The sequence below is a fragment of the Scleropages formosus genome, chromosome 17, assembly GCF_900964775.1.
Source record: "Scleropages formosus chromosome 17, fSclFor1.1, whole genome shotgun sequence".
Classification (NCBI taxonomy): Eukaryota; Metazoa; Chordata; class Actinopteri; order Osteoglossiformes; family Osteoglossidae; genus Scleropages; species Scleropages formosus.
Window position 1 is genome coordinate 26,318,397 of NC_041822.1, and position 26,491 is coordinate 26,344,887.

The following is a 26,491-nucleotide window of genomic DNA, read 5'->3' on the forward strand; positions in this document are numbered from 1 at the left end:
GTAACAAAACAACAACCAGCTGGCATTTGGTCTCCGATAACTAGCAACATATATCCACCTGGGAAATGGGAAATTCTAAGAGGCAAAATAAACTGAGTTGTTGCTATGGAAACTTGAAATTAAACGCAAAGTAAAATACTGTGAATGCCTCTACAACCCCTCCGATTTGTGGATTTGTGTTCTGAACTTAGAATCAGAGCAGCCTGCACCACTTGTGGGCAGACACGGGCTGTCCCGCCGGGTCATGCTGGTCTGACGTGAGACAAGACGCTGTTCAGACCTGCTCCACCATCTGTTCTCTCTCGTGCTCCAACCACCCCCCTGTGACCCGCCAAAGACACACGGCCACCGTGCTTTGTCTCTAGCCATTAGCCACGAGACCAGTCAAGATGCTCCACGACCACCGGAGGACTCCTAAGGCCTGTCCGCAACCCCCCGTATTACTCCATCCGTGTCAGTGTCCTTGGACAAAAGGGTCGAAATAATGAATAACAGCAGTAATAATAACAAGAATAATCCACTTGGCAGCTGGGTTTAGTGGAGACCACGAGGAACACTCCTTTGACGAAAGCTACGAAAAGTCCATCCCCGGCAACAGCACCAGGACACGTGATTAGAAAATTATATGTGCTGCTGGGACCTCTCATTGACACTGCTCTACATACTTGGGTCCGTTTGGGTGTAACCGCAGTCGAATTATTTTACAACTGGATGGATGGGCGACAGACAAGATGGGGCCAAACTGTACAAATGCACCGTAGCATTGCGCATAAGTCACTTCTACAGGTGACACTTTCCACTGACCAACAGCGATGAGTAGTGAGCACTAATGACTGACACCGACCAACACAAGGCCAAGCCTGCAGAGCCAAATTCCAAACCTGCTTTTCTAACCCATGGAAACAAGGGGACATTTACACTAACTTGTCAAAGTTAATGGAGCAGGAGGAGATCGGCAGTTCAAGTTGGCCCTGGCGTGTGTGGTCTGTCGGTGGTATGAGGCGCGACAGAAAACAAACACACACACAAAGTACAATGTTTCCATTATAATGAGCTGATGAGCGACAGCTGAACAAACGCTCAGCTCCACTGCGCAGCTGGAGCAGCAGCTCACAATCAGCCATCTGGGGCAGCGACACGGACAGACTGGGCAGGGCTCACCTCAACGGTCTCACCCTCAATGTAGGCAGACACCTCGTCCATGGAGAGGGCAGGTGCATCGCTGCAGGGCACGATAGTGGAGATGCGCTTCAGCAGATTGGATAGGTCCGCTGACACCGTGCTCGTCTTGTAGCTGTCGAACTCGGGCAGTGTTTTCGGTTTGAAGTACTGGAACATGAAGAGGGCGTCGGCCCACTGTAGCTCCACCTGCAGGACACGGAGAGCCATGACAAGGGTCGGAGGTCAGTGTATCCATGAATCACATCTACAAAAACATACACACACATTTTCAGAACCGCTCGTCCCATACGGGGTCGGGGGGAACCGGAGCCTACCCAGTAACACAGGGCGTAAGGCCAGAGGGGACACACTCAGGACGGGACGCCAGTCCGCCGCAAGACACCCCAAGCGGGACTTGAACCCCAGACCCACCGGAGAGCAGGACTGTGGTCCAACCCACCACGCCACCGCACCCCTACTAAAACATAACTGAAAACAAAACTGAAGAAACTGATGGGATGTTTTACATCTAGCGTTCACCTTCAAGGCAGCGTTAAGAGTAAAACCTATGCTGGCACCTCAAGGCTGTTCTTAATTCATTTTGTCTATAATTAGAGTTGTCTCCACGAAACCCTACTGGATGCATCTGTCACCTTGTTGCTGATCCCCAGCACTGAGGAACACTAGATTTGAGTTGTAAACACTGTGAAAGAGATGAATTAAGGAGATCCCATGCTCCTAATCAGTTTAGGTGTTCTTTCCTGCTACCTGTCAGCTTGCAGGGTAAACACCTGTATTTGCTCCACTACTAGAAATTTTAGAAAAACACCTTCACAGTAACAGAGCAAAACAACTTCTACAGGGGCCCTGGGAGAGGGGAACCAAAACAGCATTGAACTATACAGTACAGTGCAGGCCAGAAAAATAAATAGACTCCATTATTCCCACCCGATCCCTGTAGGCAAAATCTTCAGGTACACTCCAGTTTACAATCGTACACAGATAAGAAAAACATAAACAATAAGTATGAAAGAATGAATGAAACCACTGCTTCCACAGCCCATGGAGTGTATCCACATCTGGAGAACCTACTTGAACACTGTGGCATTACAGAAAAAAAAAAAGGGGATATTTTTTCTTTGGTCGGGTAGATTAGGTTAATAAGCCCACAAACACATTAATGATCCATAGTTTGTCTTGGCACGCAGCTGCTGCATGATGACATACAATCACAGCTCCAACAAAAGGAACAAATTAATCCGGAGCAACTTCTTCATTTGTTAACACATATTTCATCCACAATCCTGAACTGCATTCTCATTGGCTGGACCATTGCCATGTTCCCATTGGCCGCGCATCCCCTACTGTGCCATTGGCTGGTCTCCTGCCACGCCCCCACCAAAACTGTGAGACAGTTCCTAAGCTGCCCTGACATCCACCCTCCCCATTGTCCCATCAGGCCCCAGGATACAAATCCTACAATGTACACTGTTATTCCAAGGCTTTTACCCAAACAAAACCCGTAGAGCTCAAACTTTCATGTCGATTAAAACCTCACTGTGACCTTTGCAAAAACAGTGACTTTCGTTAACCACGTGTACAGTTCCACAGAGGTAATATTTCAACTTGAAGTGTCACATGTTCATCAGCTACGTTCATTCTGACACACTGACCACAGCGATGACTGCAGGGAAAGGTCACTTCCTCAATCACAGCTCCTACTTTCACCTCTCCTCAACTATATAAGTACATGTATAAAAACACCAAGAGAACAATAGCGTTATGTATCAGAACAATCTTGCATTCACAATCAGCGATCTCAAATAATTGTGGTATTTCAATGCTGTGTTTGGTTACACGATAACTGGCCGTGTTACATGTGACTCAGATTTCACTCCCATCATGTCGACATGTTTTCACTCCTCAGCATCGCAGCACAAACCGAGACGGTTAGATTCTTCTCGGCAGAAGCTGCCAGTGTTTCCTCAAGTGAAAGAAGAGTGACTTGTGTGTGGATAATTAAAGCTCCGCCCACTCACATCCACACAGCAAACTGTCAGTTTACACACACTGCCAAAAAGCTCTGCGTTTGGATGCTACTGACATCGATGAGTGTGGCGTTGTTTATCTGTAAACAAAACAGCAGTAGACAGGGGCGTGCAGGCTGCAAAAGTCACAGCAGTTTGACACGCAGAGACAAAACATGTCTCACATTGTGAGAGAGTTACAGAGAGCCTCTGCAGGGGAGAGTGGGAGGCTGCGGGTCTCATTTTGCTAGAACCCCCAAAGCACAGCTACTGTTTCTTCAGACGTTTCACTGATCCCATCTGTCCTACAGGAGCACAGAGGGAGGAAAGTGTATGTTCTCTGCTAATAAATGCCCAGGGGATTCCAAACGACACCTTGCCTGGACGAAGAGGAGAGAAAGAGAGCCAAGAGGAAGGAAGCTATACGCACACAAGCAGTGGGACACTGCCGACACAGCCACATGGAGCAGGATCAGAGAGAGAAACAGGACCCTCTGCCTCCTCTTCTCTCTCTCTCTCTCTCTCTCCATCTCCAAGAAAACAGCTTTTCTGCTGCGAAGATAACAGCACCCTCAGAAAAATGTCTTCAGACACCAGTCAGTGCAACCATCTCCCTGTTCCATGACATAACCAGGAGAAACAGGGCTGCCCTCATTTTCTCTGTCTCTCTCATACAAATCAGATTCATGCACTAAGGATAAACACGAAGTCCTTCTGAGAAGGAACACAGCTACATCAGTGTACACAAAGCAGAGGAGCACAGCCTACACACTTTATCACCCACAGTGCTGGGACAGGGGCAAGAGAGTGTTTACATGGGCTGAGGCCAGAATTTACACGTGTGCGCGCACGCACGCACGCACGCACGCACGCACGCAGAGGGAGAGGCACAGAAACACATGTTTTGCCTTGCTTCCTCCTCAGTGAAAGAAGAGGCCAGCCGACCAGTACATATTTGGTTGCAGAGGCCTGAAGATAATTAATCTCATTCAAGATCCCTGAAGGAAAAAAAATCAATCACACTTATATTGACTTGTTTTAAGAGCTTGCAGTGCTCCAGAGACGGTGAGAGGAAAAGAGAGACAGAGACAGAGAGAAAGCAGCCACCTCATGGGAAATGCAGACGTGTTCAGTCGTTCACAAACTCCACCTTCGGGCCCCACGGAGACCAAGTGGTCAACGTGTCGTTACATCACGCTTGCTGCCAACTCGACTAGTGCCTGCGTGATCAGTCCACTCCCTCTAGTGGCCAGTTCCAGTCACTACACCTAAAGCCTAAACACTGCAACCCTCCAGTTCGGAGAGCGTTTAGGCACAAGGGAAACAAAAATGATTACAGAGCTGTTATCCTTTAATTATCCTCTGTAAACAGGGTAAAGGGAAGGGTGGGTGAGGGGCGGGGCCAACCTGTTGGACTGAGTGCTCCTCCAGGTAGCGCGCCTTGCTCTTCTTGCTGGGGTAGGCGTACAGACAATAGAAGCACTGCTCCAGGGCCGTCTCCAGCTCTTCCTTGTACGGGTGGGCTTCCTCCATCGTGGATGCTGCCAGTTCCTTCTGCAGGACCCGCACCTGGACCGACACACACACACACACACACACACACACACACACACACACACACACACACACACACACACACACACACACACACACGGAGCAAGTGCAGTTCATCATCAGTAGGGCTAAGAACCAAGGTGTAAACTTTAAGCTCAACAAACAGCCCTGAGTTTTACAACTCCTTGTATTTTCAAAAGCTGAGAAATTTTTCTAAATATAAATAAACTGCAAAACATTTGCATTTAACAAGAGAACACAACCTGTTTATGTTCCAAGGAAACAGGTGGAAGTAAAGAGAACTCAAACAGAATAAAAGTGTGAGACCACCTTACTTCAACTCCCTTCCACAGTATTTACAGCTCGTGTTTAGTATTCCTAAGTGTCAATAATCAAAAACAACATGTGAAATGTTGCATGTTATGGAATTAATCAGTCAATAATGTGCTTTGGATAGGAATTAATGAAGCAGACAAAGTTAATAAAAATATCTATTAATATTATGTAATATTAAAGTTTTTTTTATTATAATTTTGTACAAGGCAGCAGGTGGTTACAGCCACCACCTTGCCTTTCAAAGGATCCAGGTTCAAAGCCCACATCTTGCTGTAGTACCCTTGATCAAGGTACCTACCCTGAACTGATACAGTAAAATGACCTAACCCTAATAAATAGCTAAATCACTGTCAGTAGCTTAACATTACAAGCTGTTTTGGAGAGAAGTGACCGATAAAATTGAAAAAGTCAAGAGTAATTGAAGATTTTCTTTAGCTGGAAGTGAAACATGCAATTAACAACAAAGAATGTGGAATTTCCACCTGAATTACTAATGTTGACATAATCATCAATTCAGCTCATACTTGAATTGCGACACTTTGTACCCTTAAACTGGACGGCTTGATGAGAACTGACTTCTAACATGAAGCAGAGACAGCTGCTCAATACAGACAAGAAAATTCATTTCTGTGGGATGACAGACGTAGAAGGAAAGAAATCGATATGTGCGGCTCACACAAGCACTCGTGTATTGATCTGTTCGTTGACCTCTGCCTCCACATCACTCCACCCGTGTATCTGATCATCATCCAGCCAACCTACGCTGGCATATTAACTATAATGATAAAGGTAATAAATGTTACTAATATTTCCTTTAAAATCCAAATATTTAAATACATACACTGACAAAACAATTCTGTAACTCCAAAGTCAATTTTACCACTGAGTCACAATCAATAAGCTCAATAATACAGACATCCCTCACATTAATAACGGGTTAGGTTATGTGAAAAAGTCAGATGTAATAAAAACATACTATGTGGGACGGTGTGCATATTATATTTTTAGCACATCTAAGCTACATTAGAAGTCATTTAAATTAAAATAATTTGTTTACAGCATTCAAGAAGAGAATTCTGTTGCTAAATATGTTGTTCTTGCACGCATTTATTCCGGGCAAACTACATGAGTACGTCAACTGTAAACCCAAATACATCCAACTGAAACCAAAAATGATGCAGAGAGAATGGAGACAGGGGAGACCAGAGGGGACACTCACGTAGAACTTGAGGAGAGCCCCATCTGAGTTGCAGCACCAGGAACGGCGGCCCAGGTACTCATGGGCTGTGTTGAGGAGCATCAGGGAGGAAGGCAGCATGGGGGTGTCTGCGTCATCTGTGGAGAAAGAGGAGGAGACTCGGGATTGGTGAGGAGCACCCCTGGGTGCCCTGCAGGCTGACAGCCGCCCCACTCACCCTCCTCATCCTCAGTGGGAAGGTGCTGCCGCAGCAGGCAGTTGAAGGTGGCTTCCTCATGCTTGATGATGCGGTAGAGGATGATCCAGGGCAGCACAGAAGAGAAATGCGTCTCCTTGGGCTCATCAGGCAGAGACATGCTGTAGTCTATCAGCTAAAGAACGGCGAAAGTTAGCTGGCTTCAGGGGCTCGCAGGTTCAAGAGAAGGTAGAGGGCAGCGGAGAACCTACCCACCTGGATCAGGTTGCTGGTGAGCCGAGCCAGGCTGGCGGGGCGTGGGGGGTTGCTCAGCAGCTGGGGGTCACGTGAGAAGCAGAGCTCCATGCCCTCCAGCATCTGGGTGACCGTGGCGGCCCACTCATCCCGGGCTGAGGAGGGCGGGGCGCCGCTAAGCTGCTGCACAGCCTCGTTGAGCGCCACCTCTGAGGAGTCGAGACACTGCCGAAACTCGTCCTGGCGTAGCAGGGAGCTCTAACACACATGGCCAGCAGGGGGGCATCAGGCGCACACACACATTTATTCATTTAGGTGACAGTTACAATTATTTACCCATTTACAGAGCGAAGTAATTTTACTGAGGAAATTTAGGATTAGTACCAGCCGCACAACAAACGCACCCAAATTACTTGGCAGGGAACGTGGTATCCGATGCAAGAAAAATAACTTAAAATCAACAGCTTAGTCCATGTTAACACTGCCCAAGTGATGTACCTGCAAGAGCAGCAGTTGGGCGGGCCGTTCTGGGAGCGAGCTGGAAAACTCCAGAGCCTTGACTCGGGCCGAGGCGCCCGTGCTCAGAGTGGGCCGTAGCAGTCGCACCACCGACTCATAGTCACCCGACTCGAAGAGCCGCTGCACCTCCTCCAGAGACTGACAGCGCTCCAGGGACTTGAGCTTCTTGTCAATCTGCAGAGGAGCACGGACATGACGTGCCAAGGGGGCAAAGGAACTCGTCATGAAAACAGGTGTTTACTGTGATCTCCTTAGCTGCTGAACTGCATGCTGTTGCCACTGACCTCATCCACAGAAATGGTGGCATCCACACACAGGTTGGGCAGGAAGATGGAGTACTCTCGCTGTTCTCCGCCCAGCACCCGGCGTGCTGCGTGGCTCTGCAACATCTCCACGCATGCGTCATAGCTGTCCACCGCCTGGTCCATGTCACCCTTGGGGGGGACAAACACCATCACTTTGGTTCTATGAACCCCAAGACACAAAAAGATCTTACATTTCCATAAAATCCCTACATCTAGGACTTAACACGATGATTTCTTCCTCAATAACAAAGACATCCCTGAGCTGAGTGCAGGCGGACGCAGAGGACACAATGTTATTATTAATTCTACAATGCACTCTGGGAAATAAACTCCAGATGGTTTCCCTGCGGAATCATTCAAACATTCCTAGAAAATAATGTTCCACAGAAGAACCAGAAAACTAAAAATAACCTTGAAAAAAGGAATATCCCCACTGCATACATTCAGATATTTGAACTTCCAAAAATTAGTACCACTCGTGCTAGTATGAAGACCCTGTTTGTGGTTGTGTGGACTTCTACCATATCTGTGGTGAACCACATTCAACCATATGAAGCAAACAAGGCAGCAGTACCAGCAGACAGACAGACAGACAGACAGACAGACAAACAGACAGACAAACAGACAGACAAACAGACAGACAAACAGACAGACAAACAGCTGTGTCCCTGCTGAGGATGCTGGGATCAGACATAGCACTAAAGTATATACTGCTGACCAGTTCCACATACAACAAAATGCATCTCCACTACTTTCTGAGGAGGACTTCAACGTAATCACTGCACCATATAGTTCAAGGTGTGGTCGATGCCAACTCCTCCTAAAAAGGATTGTGAATGTCATGATCCAGAGACATTAAGATCATAAACAGTTTCTCTGAAACAGTCCATTCTTGCTGGTAATATTAGGTATGAATTCATGTATGTATGTATTAACATTTTCCCCACATGGTCAGCAGTTCCATCTAAAACTTCCACCCACTAGTGAAAACAAAAGGATAGTTTACTTCATTGCATTAATGTCCCTCTCAATAGAACTGGCACAACAGCAACTGCTGAAATCATAGTTTTCCTTAAAATCAATTACCGCTTCACAGTGATCCCGAATCAACCTGCAAACAACTGGATTCATCCACTACACTATCATTACAGTACTAAATTATCCTCGAAAATGAAACCACACACACACACACATTTTCAGAACCGCTTGTCCCTTACGGGGTCACGGGGAACCGGAGCCTACCCGGCAACACAGGGCGTAAGGCCAGAGGGGGAAGGGGACACACCCAGGACGGGACGCCAGTCCGTCTCAAGGCACCCCAAGCAGGACTCGAACCCCAGACCCACCGGAGAGTAGGACTGCGGTCCAACCCACTGCGCCACCGCACCCCCTGAAAATGAAACCAATCAGGTCAAAGTGGATACTCTACAGAAAAACTAGACTCAAGAATAAGCTGAAGCAACAAATATCCATAATTATTATCTGGTGGGGTGCAGTGGCGCAATGGGTTGGACCACAGTCCTGCTCTCCAGTGGGTCTGGGGTTCAAGTCCCGCTTGGGGTGCCTTGCAACAGACTGGCGTCCCATCCTGGGTGTGTGCCCTCCAGCCTTACGCCCTGTGTTACTGGGTAGGCTCTGGTTCCCCGCGACCCTGTATGGGACAAGTGGTTCTGAAAATTGTGTGTGTGTGTGTGTGTGTGTGTGTGTGTGTGTGTGTGTGTGTTATCTGGCAAACCAGTCACGACTTACCTACAGCCAGCAACCACCACTACAGAGACATAATACATGATGGAAGGAAATCTGAATGTGATTTACCACTAATCAGAACTGGTACTAAGCATCATAATTGGGCAGCAGGTGATGTACTAGCTAGAGCTGCTGCTTTGCACTTGAAAGACCTAGGTTCAAACCCCACCTCCTGATCAAGGCACTTACCCTGAACTGATAAAGTAAAAATTACAGTGATGTACAAACTGGTAAATTATTCTGAGGAGTTTGGGTACAAACCTCACATTGCAAGTTGCTTTTGAAATAAGAAGCCAGATAAATGAAAAATAGAAATTCAAGAGCTCTATGAAAACTGCAATCTCAACCACTGACAGCCTGGAGGAAAATAACAGTACCAAATTGACACTTTGAAATCAGCAGTCAAATTAACATAACATGGACTGTGTAAATGAATAAAATAACTCACACTGAGCACTAGAAACAAAAAGGTCACCACACATCTGTACTCTAAACCCCAACAGAGTGTTAGGTTGAACCAGGCAAGAGAAGGGAGTGTGCTGCTTGAGTGAGCTGAAGTGAACTGAGACCCAGTTACCTACTGAAGGGCAGGGTTGCACCTGGGAGTTTTCGTGCCGTTGACATCTACCCAGGATCTCACCTGTAGGGCCAGGAAGCGAGCCTTCAGCCAGTAGACGCGCACTAGGTAGACCAGCCAGGCATTGCCAAAGAGGTCCTCCTGGGAAGAGGCCAGGGCTAGCTGCAGCAGGTCTCCCTCAAAGTGGGGTCCAGGGAAGCTGTCCTGGGACACGTCTCCATTGGGACCAGCGGGACACTTCCGTGGAGAAACTGGAAACCAGAAACATGCTGAAGGTGACGCTGAGATTTCCAAAAGCCTCCTAGGTTAAATCACTAGGGCTGCTGTATGTCTGGTTTATACTTCAATTGTGATTTAATGGTTAAAGTGACTAAAGTGACCAGACCTCTGGTCCCAACAGTGTATGTAAGAAGAGGAGCCTGTCTAACACTTATTTAATATTCTTAATCAAAGTTCCACATATTGCAGAACATGCTCAGAAAACTATAGCTCACTGTGTATGGGAAATTTACATCAGTGAATGAGCTACTGCAGATAGTACTTTTGAACAAGCCCACGCACAAGGCACATTGAAACAAACACACACACACACAAAAAGTGACAGTAAATGGCTCATACCAATCGTGCCTTTGGCAAGCAATGACTGCTCTAGGTGCAGCTCCATACACGACAGGCTCATCACCATCATGTCCTGGACCAGGAACACCAGAGCCATGTGAAAAACACAGCAGGTCATGAATCAGAGCCCAGAAACTCAGCAAGAAAAGAATCAGGCATTCCACCAATCAGTAGAGGGGATCTCAAAAAACTACCGATCAGACTTCAGAGACCAGTGTGAGTAGTAGACTGCACTTCAGTAAATTAACATGTCAGCGCACGCACACACGCTCTTGGCTCACCCGGATGTGCTGGTTGCTGCAGTCCCGGAGCAGTGGGTTGGGCAGGCCACTGCTGTGGCTCCTCCAGCAGCAATAAACATCTAGGACGACTTGAGCCAACCCAGGGGGCCACTCCTCCAGGTACCGCTGACCTACCGCCTTCAGGTACTGCATCATCAAGTCAAGCACCCCCCCGTTGTTCATGTTGCACAGCAGGAAACTGTGGACATCCTGCTGCTCTGCTGGGACATGAAGAACAGGACACTAACCTGACACTTGTTCATACAGATTATCATTGTTAACTGGTGTGTTCTCTCACACTTGGCACTCTAAACCACAGGCTCTTAGGTCAGGCATGATACAGGAACACAATTATAGCAGCTCTGCGTTTTGTTAACAATCGAGTTATGAATTTTCTGAAATACTAGTATTTTCTAGCTTATTTGTTTTCAACAGCATTTTCTTACCTCTTTTCTTAAGTTTCTGATTGCTGTTGCACAGCCAAAGCAAGCTGTGTTTAACGGTCTAAAAAATATATGGCACTAAAAAGCACCCAAACAACCTTAATTTACATTTATTCATTCAGCTGACACTTTTCTCCAAAGTGACTTACAATGTTAAGGTACTTACAACTACTTACCCATTTATACAGCTGGGTAATTTTACTGGAGCAATTTAGGGTAAGTACTTTGCCCAAGGGTACTATGGCTGGAGATGAGGCTTGAACCTGCAACCTTTGGGTCCAAAGGCTGCAGCACTAACCACTATGTTACTAGCTGCTTTAGTAATCAACTCCTTTCCACAGTATTTACTCTTCCTGTCTGGTGTTCCTGAGTGTTGGTGATCAACAACATGAGGAACACTGTGGTGTCAGAAAAGATAATTTAAGTAAGAACTTATGTGTATGCATATGTAGATTTTTTTTAGCACTACCCACCAGACTCCATGAATACAACAGAATCAAAGGGCAGGCAGCTGGCACCAGGGGGCTGCTGGGAGTCTGGCTTCACTTCTGACTCAGCCTCATAGGTACCCAACGTCTCCTCATCATCCTCCAGGTCAAACTTTTTCAACCTGAAAGAGACAGAAGGCACAGTTGCAATCACAACTTGCCCAGGTGTAACAAGACAGAGGAATCTTAACATCTTCAGATTTGGGTTGGCATTACCGAGAGCCACTAGCTGATTCTCATCTCATGTTACTGACCCACAGTTCTTAGTTTCCAGCATGTAGTACCTGTGGGGTTCCTCCGGGTTCTATTCTTGAGATTACTGAAATTTTCACCGATAACTGGGGAACACCTAAATGGCACCCTATCCCTGTCATCTGTTAACTGCAAATTTCTGAAGCTCCTACCCCCCCTACCTGGAAGGAAGGAACTTCAGCAAGAGCTCTTGGAAGTCAATCTTCTCCTCCTTCTTGCACTTAGTGTTTCTGACACGGGCGGATCGGCGCTTTGCCGTCTCACCGCTCTCCTCCACCACACGCTTCCTCTTGGGGGCCTTCTTCACTTTGTCTGATAGTGAGATGTCCATGGCTGTCGGGGTGGGGTGCAGAGGGCCTTCAGGGAGGTCATTTGCAGACATGTAGGCACAACAGCAAACGACTGACACACACACACAAAGTTAGAAAGGTGCATACAAGGACTTTCACAGATAGCAACAATCAAAAGTTCAACATGTTTGGGAGCGCAGCTACTGACCCACAGGTGGCGCTGGAACTGTTGTAGTGACTTCCACAGTGCTATGACTCTGGGTAACATGAGCTTGTGGGACAGAAGTCAGGATGGAGGCCTGGGAGGCAGTGGATGGTTCAACGCTAGGTGGAGCAAGGGCTGTGCTGGTGTTGGCACTGGGCAGAGTCTGAATTACACTGACTGGGTTGAAGGCCTGCAGGTCGGTGGTGGGGTGCTCGGGGTCCTGGTACTCTGACAAGTCGATGCGCCGACCCAGACTGGGTCGGGGGGGCTCGCAGGTGGTCTGGTACTTGTACATGGCCAGCAAGCTCTCCCCCAGGCACTTCCATCTGAGCAGCACAACCAGATACACACTTCTCAGAAAATTACATTTATTAACACTGTGACACACAACTGAGTAAACACAGTAGACACAGACACAGGATTGTTGAGACAAAGCTTGTGTTTCTGAAACCACCATGTTGCTGCTTCACATCCCTCCAGTAGCTCCTATAAAAGTGACATTCAATCAGCAATTACGTCGATAATCATAGCAGATGGCATTGGACTCATTTATGGAGCTGTGAGGAGATCAGGAGAGGAATGGCTCACAAAGAGATGGGTTTGAGACCTTTCTTGAATGTGGGAGGAATTCAGCCGCTCTGAGGGACACAGGGAGCTCAGTCAAGAACTGACAGGCTTTAGATTTTGACCATCATTGTGATCACTAAGATCTCTCATTTAATGGCAGTGTACCCATGGCCCTGTACTTCCAACAAATGACATCATCTGTTCTTTGACTTTGAGAGCAAGTCCACAGGTGAAGGATGTGTAGCTGGTAGAAGGGCAGCAATTCCTTGAACTACACTTACGTAAAGAAGGAGATGGGCTGCACCAAGTGGAGGTCTGGCTTGGGTTCCTTTGAGGAGAGTGCCTGCCGCCGCTTCCGCAGCTCCAGGCCCTCTTGAATAATGGCATGGGCTTCCTCCTCGTTCACATCCACCGAGTGCACTGACATATCGCTGAAAAGGAGGAGGGTTTGTCAGACTCCATGGAGAACCTCTCATGTGGACCCTACCTTTTTCCTTCTCTCTCTGCTGACAAACTCACCATTTGAGGAACATCTGGAAGGAGTCCCTCCTGAGGCAGGGCTGTTCCTGGAAGATCCTCTCCTTTAGTACCAGCCCTTTGGTGTAATAGGGGTCCTTCTCCAGGGCTCTGCAGATGAAGTACAAGCAGCCTGGGCCGCACGGACAGTAGGAAAGTGGTCAGAGCACTTCAACCATCAATTTAAACCCACAAATTTAAACTTTGTTAGACGCTAAAACACACACACACACACACACACACACACACACACACACACACACATTTTCAGAACCGCTTGTCCCATATGGCGTCACGGGGAACCGGAGCCTACCCGGTAACACAGGGCGTAAGGCCGGAGGGGGAAGAGACACACCCAGGACGGGACGCCAGTCCGTCGCAAGGCACCCCAAGCGGGACTCGAACCCCAGACCCACTGAAGAGCAGGACCGGGTCCAACCCACTGCGCCCCCCACGCTAAAACATATTCTCCCTTTACAACTGCACTGTTTTGTTTTAGTGACAGGACCAAGTATTTTGTCGAGTCCTTGTTTTGCACACTGCTGAAAATGTATCAGAAGAAAATATGTATCATTCACATCTAACAGTGCCATCATGTGGAATGACATGAAATGTCAGGACTCACAGCTGTAATCGCTGAGGGTGTAGAGAACGGTAATGAGACTATCCAGGCAGGGCCAGTGGTCCGGATTACAGCGAAGACCCTCCTCAAAGGCATGACGGGCTAGTGGAACCCTCACCAGACGGACTGCCACCTGGCCAATCTTGTGCCACATGTTCACATCTGTGGAGTCCAGCAGCACAGCCTGGAAGGAGGGAACACCAGCAGGCAGACAGTTCAGGAACATAAAGAGGTCATGATACAACCAGTCACTCAATCCCAAATGCGGACAAACAAACAACAAATTACGACACCAATGTGTTCGAGCTTGCTTTCCATGCTCCTGTGCATTGTACCTCTAGGTAGAACTCTACAGCAGTCTCAAGGTCATCCCGGAGTACAGCCAGGCTGGCCAGATTCTTGTAGGTGGAGTACTTAAGCATGAGCCCTGTGTGCTTGAGGCCTGCCTGCTCATCGTCTGACGGCATGGCCTAGAGGAGGAGCCAAGGACACAATTTAAGTCAGCAGCTGGACCGATGCACTCATCCTGCCTGCTTTAATTTTTTTTTTTTTTTTTTTTTTTTTAAACCTTTGTTCCAGTTTCAAAAAAGGAAAAGGCTGTGTTGTTTACAGACTTGCTGCTGTTTATGGTTGTTTATTAATTTAATTATTAATTCTTTGTGACTATTATTTGACTCTTTCCTACAAAACAACTTAAAATGAGCAATTAAGATACTTACAATTATTAACCCATTTATACAGCAGGATTATTTTTTCTGTATCAGTTCAGAGTAAATGTCTTGACACTACAGCAGGAGGTGGGACTTGAACCCAAGTCTCTCAATTACACAGCTACAGCTCTAATACACCACCTTCTGCCCACACTTATATGTATTACAATGAAAATATTCCGCTTCACATGTCTAGATGCAAACATTGCTGTATGTCACTTATCATGAGAACATCAAAAAAAAAATCTGCCAATTTAATAGTGTCACAAATCTAGGCAGTAATACTAAAAAGCATTAGTGTTAAAATTTTGCAAATTCTTTTTCCCCAAAGGTGACATAAAGCTTTAATTAAACCCAGGAAGTCAGAGGTGCCATAGAGCGTAGTGTATAAAAAACTGCCTCTAAATCTTCAATAAAAACACAATCCTGAAAATGCCTAAACTTACTCAATGTGACATTGAGATTTTAAATATATGAGTAAATAATTCTGGACATGCCCACATCTTCCCAGGTACGCTGAGCCACGCTGTTAGCACCTCTTTCAGCAGCGGTGTCTCCAGAAGCTCATGATAAGCCTTGGCGGACTCCTCAAATCGGTCATGTTTCTGGAGGTCCAGGGCTTTGTGGTACAGGGCAAAGGCCTCTGCTTCCTGCAAAAAAAAAAAGTTGCAGAAAGAGCACATAAATGCACAATGACCCATAAGAATGTAACTGCCTGGTCCAGCACTAACCAGCAGGTCCAAGGCGACCATCACCTGCGCCTCCTTAGTCTGACTCTTGTGGCTGGTCAGCGACTCCTCGTGTCCATCGGCAGTGGCCGAGGCTGCATTGAGCGCCGCAATCCGGATCTGCGGGAGAGTCTCGGTGTCACCAGTGACCAGTATCTCATTATGTCTTCCTTAACGTATCACACAGCAGCAGATATTTATGTTAGAGTGCAGGCAGCAGGGTGCATAGTGGTTAGATCCACTGCCACACACCGAAGGGCCTGGGTTCAAATCCCTGCTCCTGCTGAAGTACGTTCGATCAAGGTATGTACCCTGAATTGCGGCAAAAAAAATTACTCTGTTTGTAAAACAGTGTCAGTAACAGCATAGGCTGTTTGCAGAAAAGCATCGTACAAATGAATTAAAGTTAGTTAAAACAAAATATAGAAATAAAATTCATATTCTAAACAGCACATATTTATATTATAAAAAGATCTGTCAATAGTGACAAGACCTCATACCCTATCACATATCAAAGAAAGTTGTGATACACAGGTTAACGAATACATTTTTATAACAATGTCTACTAGTAACAGGGCTAAAAAATGCACGTAAGGCTACTGAATTAAATTACCATTGTTTAGTTCTGCTCCACCATCAGTCACCATCAAGTCCTGTGTGTAGGGGAAAAAACGGAAGCAAAAAAATAATTCATCATACACATGGCAGCTAGCGTGTAACTTACACGATTCCTAGTGATATGTTATCTGAGTGAAGATTTTTTTTTAAAAAAAAAGCATCAGGATCGGATTATAACATTAAAATTTGATTTAACAGCTGAGCTGCGCCTTCTCTGCACGGTTAAAACACTTTGGCTTATGCAGCGAGAAAGACAAGTCGTGAACATCGGCGTTAGTCAGAAATATCTGTGCAATGTTATGTTATACTGTACTGTACTGTACTGCACTTAGCCTAACTGTGTTAGCTACCAAATCAAATAGCTCTGCTCCTCACAACGATGTTTAGCCTCTGATTGGAACAAATACAGTCAGTGTGAGGCAAATTTCGGTGCATTCTCTGATTCTGAATGCAAAACGAGCGTAATAAAAGTACAGAAATAAAAAAGTAAAACAAAATAAAATAAAATAAAATAAAAATAAAATAAAAATGCAGTACCCACACAGAGTGCCAGTGCAAATAAAGAACAATAATACAGAAACCACGCGACCGGCGGTAATGAACTAGAGAGTAACGATACATTTCATTGGTGAATAGGGGTGCGAAGTAGCCAATAGGAAAGTAGGATATTCACACAAGCGTTTGCACAAGCCACTAATCACGAATACTAAAGTAATGAACCATTTCATTGGTTAATTTTGGGACAAAGCAACCAATGAAGAACTGTGATATTAACTGAGGCGTTTCCACCCGGAAGTTTTGCCGATATAGTTCAGTTTTTTTTTTTTTTTAATCCAGCAGGTGCCTTTGTAGTTTTTCCAGGCTAGAATTTTTTTTTTTTTTTTTTTAAAGCTGTCATTACGTTTGTTTGGTTTAAGTACTAGTACAAGCAATATGACTAATAGAAACAAATATATTTGGTGGAATAATAAGTCCATGTCTACTTCTCAAAATATCAAATATATTTATTGCTGCTGTTGAGTAGAATGGGACCATGGCATCTGGGCAGTATTAGTGGACACCTTTACTCTGACAGCAACACAAATATGAGGCAGCACTGTACTCTTGTGCATGATTATGCTTCCTATTATAATGTGGTTTGAGACAACAGGTCTGCGTTCCTGGATGCGGTACAGTGGGACCCATGACATGTGCCAACTGAAGCTAACTGACACATCATGAAGCCGCTGTGCAGGAGGAAAGCAGCTTTCAGCTGATTCAATTCAATTCCATTAATTTTTATAGAGCTCCTCTCACACAGTGACACAGAGCACTGAACAAAACAGTGAGACAAATCGATAGTTGGCTATATGTTAAATCACTATAATAATCATAGTTATTACAGCTGTAAGTATGTCTACTGACAACAGAGGAAAGGAAAAATACTCCCAACTGAAAGGCAAGGGAGAAAAAGACCTCTAGGGGTTAGTCCATGGCAGAAAGTCTTCAGCTTCCGTCAGCATGGGGTGCTGGTGTCACAGCCACATCACTAAGGTCTCGTCACAAGGCAAACAATGCTCAGCACAAAAGAAATGTTAGTAACTGATGACATAATGAGATTAGAAAGTTTTCTAGAGTATTAAAAGAAACACAACAAAAGCACAACAAAAACATGCTAACCGAGCTAGACATCAGAAGCTCGAGAGTAGGCCTCAAAATGAACCGCATGAAGACCAAGTTCATGCGGTCAGATTACGCAACAAGGGGCCGAATAGTGGTTCAAGGCGATGAAATAGAGGAGGTGGAGGAATACGTCTACCTTGGACAAGAAGTAAATATGCGTTGAGACATGGAGAAGGAAATCTCGCGGAGAATAAGGGCCGGATGGAAAGCGTTCAACTCCATCAAGGATGTGCTCAAAGGAAAGTTGGATAAGACCACCCGCGCGAACCTCTTCAATGGCACAGTTTTACCTGCAATGTTATACGGCAGTGAAACTTGGGCCACCACGAAGAGAGAAGAGCAAAGGTTAGTAACTGCTCAAAGGGCGATGGAGAGATCTATGCTGGGAATATCACTAAGAGAACATATCCGGAGTGAGACGATCAGAGAGAAATCCGGTGTGAGGGACGTCATCAACGAGTACGAGAAGCAAAAGTTGAGATGGGCCGGACACGTTGCTCGGTTCACCAACAATCGGTGGACTCGCGCAATTGTCGAGTGGTATCCGCGTGAGCGGAAAAGGCCACTCGGAAGGCCTCCAAAACGATGGATTGACGACATAAGAAAAACGTTTGGAGCTACGTGGATGAGGAAGGCGCGATCCAGAGAGGAATGGGAAGCGTGCTGTGACCAGCGGAGTCGATTCGACGCCCGATAGTCTGGTCGGTCAAGACAGTCAAGACAACAAAAGAGAGGGGTGCGGTGGCGGAGTTGGGGTTGGCCAGGTCCCGCTCTCTGACGGATCTGGGGTTCGAGTGCTGCTTGGGGTGCCTTGCGATGGACTGGTGCCCTGTCCTGGGTGTGTCCCCTCCCCGTCCAGCCTTGCGCCCTATGTTGCCAGGTGATGCTCTGGTTCCCCGTGACAAGCAGTTTCAGATTGTGTGTGTGTGTGTGTGTGTGTGTGTGTGTGTGTGAGAGACAACAAAAAAGACAATTTTTCTTGATCAGCCCTTACCATTGATAGAACTTGATTGAGAAACTGGGGGGTAAAAGACACCTGTACAACTCAGGCACTTGGAAGATTATGAAGGAATTTATTGTGTAAACTGTACAATTTACAACACTGCCAAGAAAAATACAAAATATTGGGTAAAGGGTACATGGCTTGATATTCTTTTCACTCTTCCATTACTCATTTGACTTGCTGCTTCATCTAGATGCGCTGCTTTTTAGCTTTTTCCTCCTGTTGAGACAAGGCAATGCTGTATTTTACCACTGATCAAAAACATGTTTCCACTGAAATAACAGCAGATGAAAAAGGGCAATGGCATTTTAATAAAATAAACTTCCAAAGAATTTGTCAGCTATTAAAAATGCCATGGGAACTCTGGACGGACTCTTTCTCAGCCGTTCCTCTGACAGGGTTTACCTTGGTGACCTTCTTGAGCTCCAGCAGCACCTTCTCATAATGAGCTTCCAGCGTCTTCAAGTTTTCAGCCTTAATAATCTGCTTTTGAATTCCTGGACTCCCAGCATCTTTGAGCATCTGCAGGAACAACTTCTCCTGAAGGAATCAGAATGGAGATCAGTGATGGAAGCAAGGCCAGGCCCAGTGTGACCAGCAGAACGTGACCAAGGTCATATTAAAATGAGAGGAATGGCTTAGGCAGGATATCGGGCAGCGGAACGGTCTCTCCCTCCAGCTTCACCACGGACCTCACCTGAACTCCCAGCAGGAAGGTGAAGGCCAGTCCCGCTTTGCCCGCCCTGGCAGTTCTGCCCACCCTTCAGAGAAACACCAGGGAACACTGACACTATGGAAGGGAACTCACTGCAGACCCATCAGGATCTCCAGGGACAGCAGTACTGAACCATCTTTCATCAGAGCACCATTAGGTTTTCAGCCACGGAACTGAAAGAGGCCAGCAGGTGAACTAATGAATGCAGCTAGTGCCTTGTATTTGAATGGGCCAGGTTCAAATCCCCCCTCCTGCTGCAATACCCTTGATCAAGGTACTTACCCTGAACTGATACAGTAAAAATTACCCTTCTGTATAAATCAGTGTAAGTAGCTCAGTGTACAAACCTCACACTGTAGATGAGTGTCAGACAGGTAAATAAATCAATAATAAACACAAACTCCCCATCACCCACCTGTGAATGTAAGTCCGGATGAACTGCGGTGCATCATAGTTCACGACACACTTCACGCCCTCAATGTCGATGCCTCGGGCTGCAGCGTCTGTGCTGATTAACCTTTTAACCCACAAAATCTGTGTTTTTAAAACATTCTTGCACATCCCGCCCCCTCCATGCAAGGCTCCTTGCGCTCAATAAAGCAGGGTTTAGGGTCACCCCACATAAATCCAAAGACTTACAGTTGGATTTTGCCTTGTTCAAAGTCCTTCAGAGCTCTCTTCCTTTCACTGGCACTGAGCTGTGAGGAGAACTCTGCCACCTGAACCCCCCCAAAGAGCTTTACCAGCAGGTGCAGCCTGTAAGAGGAAAGAAATGAGCTCAGCATTCAACAGCCTGCTCAACAGGCCAATGGTCGAGGCTCTGGGGTCAACGCCAATGAAAGGGGATGAAGCAGGAGCAGGAAGGGGCGAGACCACCATCACACCTGTGTGCTGCCTCCCTGGAGTTGGTGAAGCACAGGATGGGGCTAAACTTGAGGCGCAGGATGAGGTGGAGAATGAGGAGGGGCTTCTTGCTCAGGGTGCAGGAGACATAGTACTCCTGGGGGAGGAGGATAAAGATTAGTTATATGTATTAATGTGATGGATGCTTTTCTCTAAAGTGATTTCCAGTGTTAAACTACTTACATTGATTTACCCATTTATACAGCAGGGTAATGTTTACTGTATCAATTTAAGGTAAGTACTCTGATCAAGGGTACTGCAGTGAGAGGTGGAAGCTGTAACCACCTGCTGCCCTTTATAAAGTTTTAACAAACAAAAAGTACTTTTCACATTAATACTTTTAAAAGGGTACTTTAGCAAGAGCTGGGAATTGGATCTACAGCCTCTGAGTCCAAAGGTGGCAGCTCTAACCACTATATTACCAACTGCCCTGTGGCAGGTCTTGAACACACACACACACACACACACACACACACACACACACACACACACTTCAGCATCCAAGTCTGATGTGGGCAATGAGTGTCCACTGCGTACTGTTTATACACCAACAAATAAATACACGTAGAACCAGGTTCTCCCAACCCTGGCTTATTCAGACTGATCTGTGAGTACAACCCCACACACACACACACACACACACACACACACACACACACCGTTAGGCCCTCGGGGAAGATGAACCGCTCCTGGGGCCCTGCATCCAGGTCACCTGGGCGGCTGTGAATGGAGCTGAACAGGCGGGGCTGGTGGAGGCCCAGCCGCTGTAGCTTCTCTGGGTTGTGGGTGAGAGTGGCTGAGAACAGGAGCTTCTGGAGGGGCATCTGAGGCTGCAGGTGGCTGGGAGGTGTCAGTGGGGGTGTTAGAGGGGCAAAAATGAACAGACAGTGACCTTGTGAGATCCCTCACTGCCACACGTCTGTGAGCTTGAGAAGTTCGGATGCATCGAGACAGTTCTCGCACCGAAACTCATTTGCACATATGATGACATGAAAAGTTTAACACAAGCGATCTGTGTCTGTGTCGTGCTCCCGGTGCCACGAACATTCTCACCTTGCTGCTGTGATCGGCCCAGGCTCTGCTCTTCTGAAGATGGAGGCCATGTCTGAACCACTGTAAACTGCCTTGGTCAGCTGATTGAGCCAAGCCTGGTGCATGCTATCGATCATCCGGTCTGCCTCGTCGATTACCTGCAGGAACACACAGGGAGAAATGACAGTCCCTTTGTTGACATCACCACTCGGGCAAAGAAAACCACAATCCCGACTTTGAAAAATCCTGCCTGCAGACTATTGTGTGGAACCCTGTGTTCTATCACGCTCACAAGAAAGCGCAGATTCTGGAGATTGAAGCCTTCGGTCATGTTGATATGGTCGACGAGCCTCCCCGGTGTCGCCACGACAATGTCTGCCAAACTGCACCAACCACGAGCACTGCAAGAGAATACATGCGGTTTCCAGCACATCACCATCTTGGATTATCCCACTCCAACCATCTGCATAATGCATGCACTTCTCAATCAGGAGTGCCGAAAAAGTCATTTACTAGGTCGCAAAGCTCCTCAAAGTACCACAGAGCTGCAGTATTCCTGTGTTATATAAAGTACAACACTGCTTTAGTCCATTAGGCTGAAACGTTCTAATCTGTCTTTACAGGCTGCCTGTTTCTTTTCAACATTTGGTCTGTTATAGCTGCTCCCTTGGCACTCAATCCCACCTCCACGTACTGCTTTTCAGACACTTATCCTAAAATGCTCCAGGAAAAATCATTCAGTCATATACATGGTTAAATAAATGTAAACAGCTGAACACTGTAAGTTACTTTTAACAGGTATGTTGACTCTCAGCTGACTGTTGCTGTCACTGTTGAGTAAGGAGACCAAGGGTAAGAGGGTCATCTCTCATCCCTAGTGGACTTCCAACTAATCTGTGCTCCTTGGTTCCCCTCACCATACACTGTTAGCCCTGTACATCAGGGACCTGAACCCACAGCCCTGTCATATGACACACACACCATTTTCCTAATGCTCCACTTAGTAGAGCAGCTCCCAGACTTTGCCTGTTCATACAGCTTGAACTTTGCTTTTGCTGAGAATCAAGGGTTCGACCAAAGAGATCAAGATTGAAGAGCTACCCTCAAGGCCAGCCCTGCACCGTCATACCTGCTCTCCAAGAGTGAGGCCTGCTCTGCCGACAGTGACCTCTGACCTGTGAGCATGCCCACTTTCAAACCAGTGCCATCTGTGTAGCAGTGGAAGACCTTCCCCACCTACCAAGAAGATGGAGTGAATGGAAGCACAATAGTGACATAGTGACACTACATCCATCATGTAGTACCTCCACCCCTTCAGCGAGCAGCAGGAAGAGAACGTCGCAGGGGCCAAGCCTACAACACGAGCTCGCTTACCTGCTGTGCCAGCTCTTTGGTGGGCAGCACCACCAGGGCCCGAACTTCACACACCACCCTCTTCAGCAAAGCCTGCGGTGGGGGGGAGGGGGGGTGTCAATGGTCAATGGAGTGCCAGCATCCAAACCCTCACAGGGAAAAGAAAAAATGGAGGAGCGGTTACCTGGACAATTGGGATGACGAATGCCAGTGTCTTGCCACTCCCAGTGGGGGCAGATACACAGATGTCCCTGGGCTTGTAACCACCACGTCCCACTAGCAACCCTTGGCCAACACCTTCCAGGATGGCAGGGATCACCTCCGCTTGCACTGTGAGGGGTTGATGGGAATGATTCTCTGAAACGCTTCTTTGGTGAGTTTCTAGGTACTTCACTGTATGTGTTTCACTCTTCTAAATCACAAGTGTCTGTATTTAGAATCACCTTCCAACCAGCACATCATTCACACCTGAAAAACTGGCATACTACTTCCTGTTTTCTTCCTACTGTCGTATTTGAATCACTCACCATGTGAACAATGTCAGCAGTAACTCACCACCCTCAATATTTGATGGGACTAAGCCTGATGGGACTACACTTGTTGGACACTGTGATGTGAAGTGTTGTGGTGGTGGCAGCATCATAGCATGGGGCTGTTTATCACTAAAAGGGACTGGGAAGCTTGTTCTGTCTCTCATTTCAGAGTTTCTACAAATTTTCATAGAGGAGTGAGCAATTTTCCCAAAATCTGAATGTGCCAAACATAACCACACAGAGCTCTAACTGCTGCCAGAGGCCTGTTAATATACTGACATTCATTTTCTGGCAAAAACAAAATTCTTTGCAATACAGATGTGGTGACTTCATGACTTTGTTGAAGGTGGAAAACCAGAAGTATGCATTAGAATGTGAAGATGCTGCAGCGAGGTGAATGCAGCAGCTTGTCCCCCGACCTGGGAAGAAATGTAGAATCCCATTGCTCTCCAGCTTAGCCAGTAGCTGAGGGCATATCCCTGGCACTTGTCCAATCGGGACCAGGTTCTTGTTAATATCCCTCTGGACCACATCCGGCTGTGCAAGCCACTGGGGCAGAACCATCTGGACCTGTAGCAGATAGGGATAGAGCACTGCCCTTGAATAGCAGGCCAACCTCCTCAGTGTGGGGCAGTAATGACTTGGGCAGCATCTACCTTCTGTGCTGGTTTGCTCTCAAACCCTCCCAGAATGGTGAAACCAGGATCAGAAGTTTTCTGCTCAGAATTCTGCCTCGAATGTTCAGCTTGTTCCATGGCTTCTTCTGGGCAATCATCTTCATGCTGTGACTCTTCCTCCTCACCACCCCCCAGATCATCAGCTCCATGCTGTGGAAGTTTCAGTTTCCTCTTTGGCACACTTTCATTGAGTTCCACTGAAACACAAAAAAAACAGCGTATTGTGTCATGCAGCATTAATGTCCTGCTGTATAAATAGGAAAATCACAGTAAAGTTAATTGTCTAACACTGGAAAAAAGAGGCACCAGCTGAACAAACAACCAAGAGTCAATGATGAAAAATTCTGTACTACAATGACTGTGTTGAAATGCAATAAGTGGATTAACTCACCTGATCCAGGCTGTTCTGTTCTGGGTTCTTTGTTCTTCCTCTTCTTGCTTGTCAAGCTGCGGTTACCCGAACTGTGGTCTGATGTGTCCTGTGAATGAGTTTTTAGTGGCACTTCCCAGTTCACCTCTTCCTTCCTCTTCTTTGTGGGTTCCTGCTTTTCAACATCCTCATCCTCCTCCTGCCTGCTCTTCTTCGTCTTCTTGGGGGGGATGCCGGGGCTGGGGCTCTGGTCCTGCTGAAGGACAGAGCTCTGCTGCTGCTGCTGCTCCCTGGCCCTGGCCTGCTCCTGTAGCTTGGCCAGCAGAGCCTTCGACCGCGACTCGCTGGAGCACCGGTCATCAACGTCTTCATCACCAAGGTACCTGCAATACGAACAAATCAGTCAATCAGTCACCAACTCCACAGCACAGGAGGGGTTCAAACTGTGATCATTCATTAGAAAAGTCGAACACATGGACCAGGGTGCATTCATGTGAGTAGTTGAAAAGGAATTACAGCATTTACATTTTTACATTTATTCACTTAGCAGATGCTTTCTCCAAAGCGACTTACAATAGAAGCTATGTAGTGTTACCAGCCCACACACCTTCACCGCGGTGACTTACACTGCTAGATACACTACTTACACTGGGTCACTCATCCTTACATCAGTGAAACACTCTCTCTCTGTGTCACTCACACCCTATGGATGAACCTGAACAGCATGTCTTTGGACTGTGGGTGGAAACCAGAGCATCCAGAGGAAACCCACGCAGACACGGGGAGAACATGCAAACTCCACACAGCACTTATACAGGATAATACCACAGACCCTTATGAAACAGCTAGAAAAAGCACTTTGAGCAACTCAGTAGCAATGTGAACATAGTGACAATGAAGTTACAAGGCAAGAGTGATGATGAAGTGTACTTTTACATTTACATTCATGAATGTATTCGATGTCATGATTCTTCTGTACATATAATGTAGTGAGTAAAGTATATTAAGTATGAAAATCAGCAGCAATCACTTAGGGAAAATACGAAGTGACACTACTTTTAAATAATAAAACAGTACATTTTCAGTTCTGTCATAACTGATATTTTTACCAGAAAATAATATCCCTGAGCAGATCATGAACGTGAGTCTACAGCTTGAGTTTCATCATTCATCATGTCATGATCATTCACACAATAAATAATTCTGACTAAGTTGAGTTCGCAGTTTTTATTAGCAACTTGACACATTTTTTTTTTCCTTTAAGCCAGCACTGCACTGATATAAACACACAGACATTTAAAAAAAAATAAAAACAAGAGAGTCTTCATACGTACCTGCTTATGTGGAACAACGCCATCTCTTCCACAATTATTTAATAATTGAATAATTTATTATTCAACTGACTGCGAAAAGATGACACTCAGGAGTAGTAAGCCGGCGAGGAATTAATATCACAACAAGCGACGGTTGGCTAAACAACGATCACGAGTATGGCCGCGTGCCATCAGACTTCTGTTTAAAAAGTACATCTTTATACGCGATGTTTACAAAGTCAGAGCGAGTTAGCTGACAGACACAGAAACCACGTGAACGCAGAGGACTCCATGCGTTGATCACTGTCGTGTTTTGATGACGTAATGTTCAGCGCAACGATTTGTTTTTCCTGGTCGGCTGGTGATGACGTAACTGGATTTACAGAGTAGAACGCATTCATTTGAGGGGGTTAAAGGAGTCGATTACACACCGCTTGCCCCATTCGGGGTCCCTGGGAGCCGGAGCCGGAGTCTAACCCGGCAACACAAGGCGCAGGGCCGAAGGGAGGGGACACACCGGAGAGCAGGACCCGGTTCAACCCACTGCGCCACCGCGCCCCCCAAGTTGATTATAGTTCAACTTAAAAATGTCTAATACGCGTTCATACATGATGAGTTAAAACACTGAAACATACAGGTTATCAATTTTTTATGCAGTAGTCCACACTGTGCTGTTTTGTTAATACGTTCCCCCCCCCCCCCGCGGACTGCTGCGGTGGTTCTGTCCACGTAGTGACGC

General features: G+C 46.5%; 2 protein-coding genes across 7 annotated transcripts in view; both read right to left on the reverse strand.

Annotated features, from left to right (window-relative positions):
- Positions 1 to 16,784, reverse strand: part of cabin1 (calcineurin binding protein 1) — a 50,803-nt gene extending 34,019 nt beyond the window's left edge. For 2 of the 5 annotated variants that reach the window (XM_018731648.2, XM_018731644.2), the window contains exons 1-21: positions 16,733 to 16,784; positions 16,187 to 16,226; positions 15,601 to 15,693; positions 15,382 to 15,495; positions 14,471 to 14,605; positions 14,139 to 14,319; positions 13,517 to 13,646; positions 13,279 to 13,428; positions 12,434 to 12,756; positions 12,097 to 12,337; positions 11,669 to 11,805; positions 10,753 to 10,970; positions 10,472 to 10,544; positions 9,917 to 10,104; positions 7,510 to 7,659; positions 7,205 to 7,399; positions 6,728 to 6,964; positions 6,494 to 6,647; positions 6,298 to 6,413; positions 4,596 to 4,757; positions 1,162 to 1,368 (exon numbers count right to left, since the gene is read on the reverse strand). In XM_018731648.2, coding sequence (XP_018587164.2) covers positions 1,162 to 1,368; positions 4,596 to 4,757; positions 6,298 to 6,413; positions 6,494 to 6,647; positions 6,728 to 6,964; positions 7,205 to 7,399; positions 7,510 to 7,659; positions 9,917 to 10,104; positions 10,472 to 10,544; positions 10,753 to 10,970; positions 11,669 to 11,805; positions 12,097 to 12,337; positions 12,434 to 12,756; positions 13,279 to 13,428; positions 13,517 to 13,646; positions 14,139 to 14,319; positions 14,471 to 14,605; positions 15,382 to 15,495; positions 15,601 to 15,693; positions 16,187 to 16,189 — 3,207 coding nt within the window. In that variant the 5' untranslated portion in view covers positions 16,190 to 16,226; positions 16,733 to 16,784. Of the gene's footprint in view, positions 1 to 1,161; positions 1,369 to 4,595; positions 4,758 to 6,297; positions 6,414 to 6,493; positions 6,648 to 6,727; positions 6,965 to 7,204; positions 7,400 to 7,509; positions 7,660 to 9,916; positions 10,105 to 10,471; positions 10,545 to 10,752; positions 10,971 to 11,668; positions 11,806 to 12,096; positions 12,338 to 12,433; positions 12,757 to 13,278; positions 13,429 to 13,516; positions 13,647 to 14,138; positions 14,320 to 14,470; positions 14,606 to 15,381; positions 15,496 to 15,600; positions 15,694 to 16,186; positions 16,227 to 16,728 lie in introns of all 5 variants that reach the window. The other 3 variants (XM_018731647.2, XM_018731646.2, XM_018731645.2) reach the window with 3 other exon arrangements.
- Positions 16,785 to 18,941: 2,157 nt separating this feature from the next.
- ddx51 (DEAD (Asp-Glu-Ala-Asp) box polypeptide 51) lies at positions 18,942 to 26,227 on the reverse strand. 2 transcript variants are annotated; one of them, XM_018731587.2, is made up of 16 exons: positions 25,774 to 26,227; positions 24,461 to 24,822; positions 24,049 to 24,266; positions 23,812 to 23,962; positions 23,044 to 23,189; positions 22,881 to 22,952; positions 22,636 to 22,742; positions 21,799 to 21,907; positions 21,528 to 21,664; positions 21,134 to 21,314; positions 20,456 to 20,571; positions 20,211 to 20,327; positions 19,987 to 20,088; positions 19,554 to 19,617; positions 19,262 to 19,396; positions 18,942 to 19,075 (listed from the first exon to the last, which is right to left on the reverse strand). In XM_018731587.2, exons 1-16 carry the CDS (start codon positions 25,794 to 25,796, stop codon positions 19,046 to 19,048), a joined length of 2,070 nt encoding a protein of 689 aa, XP_018587103.2. In that variant the 5' UTR covers positions 25,797 to 26,227; the 3' UTR covers positions 18,942 to 19,045. The 2 variants fall into 2 exon arrangements, 1 of the variants encoding a protein (XP_018587103.2); XR_001965093.2 differs by lacking the exon at positions 19,554 to 19,617.
- Positions 26,228 to 26,491: the final 264 nt, after the last annotated feature.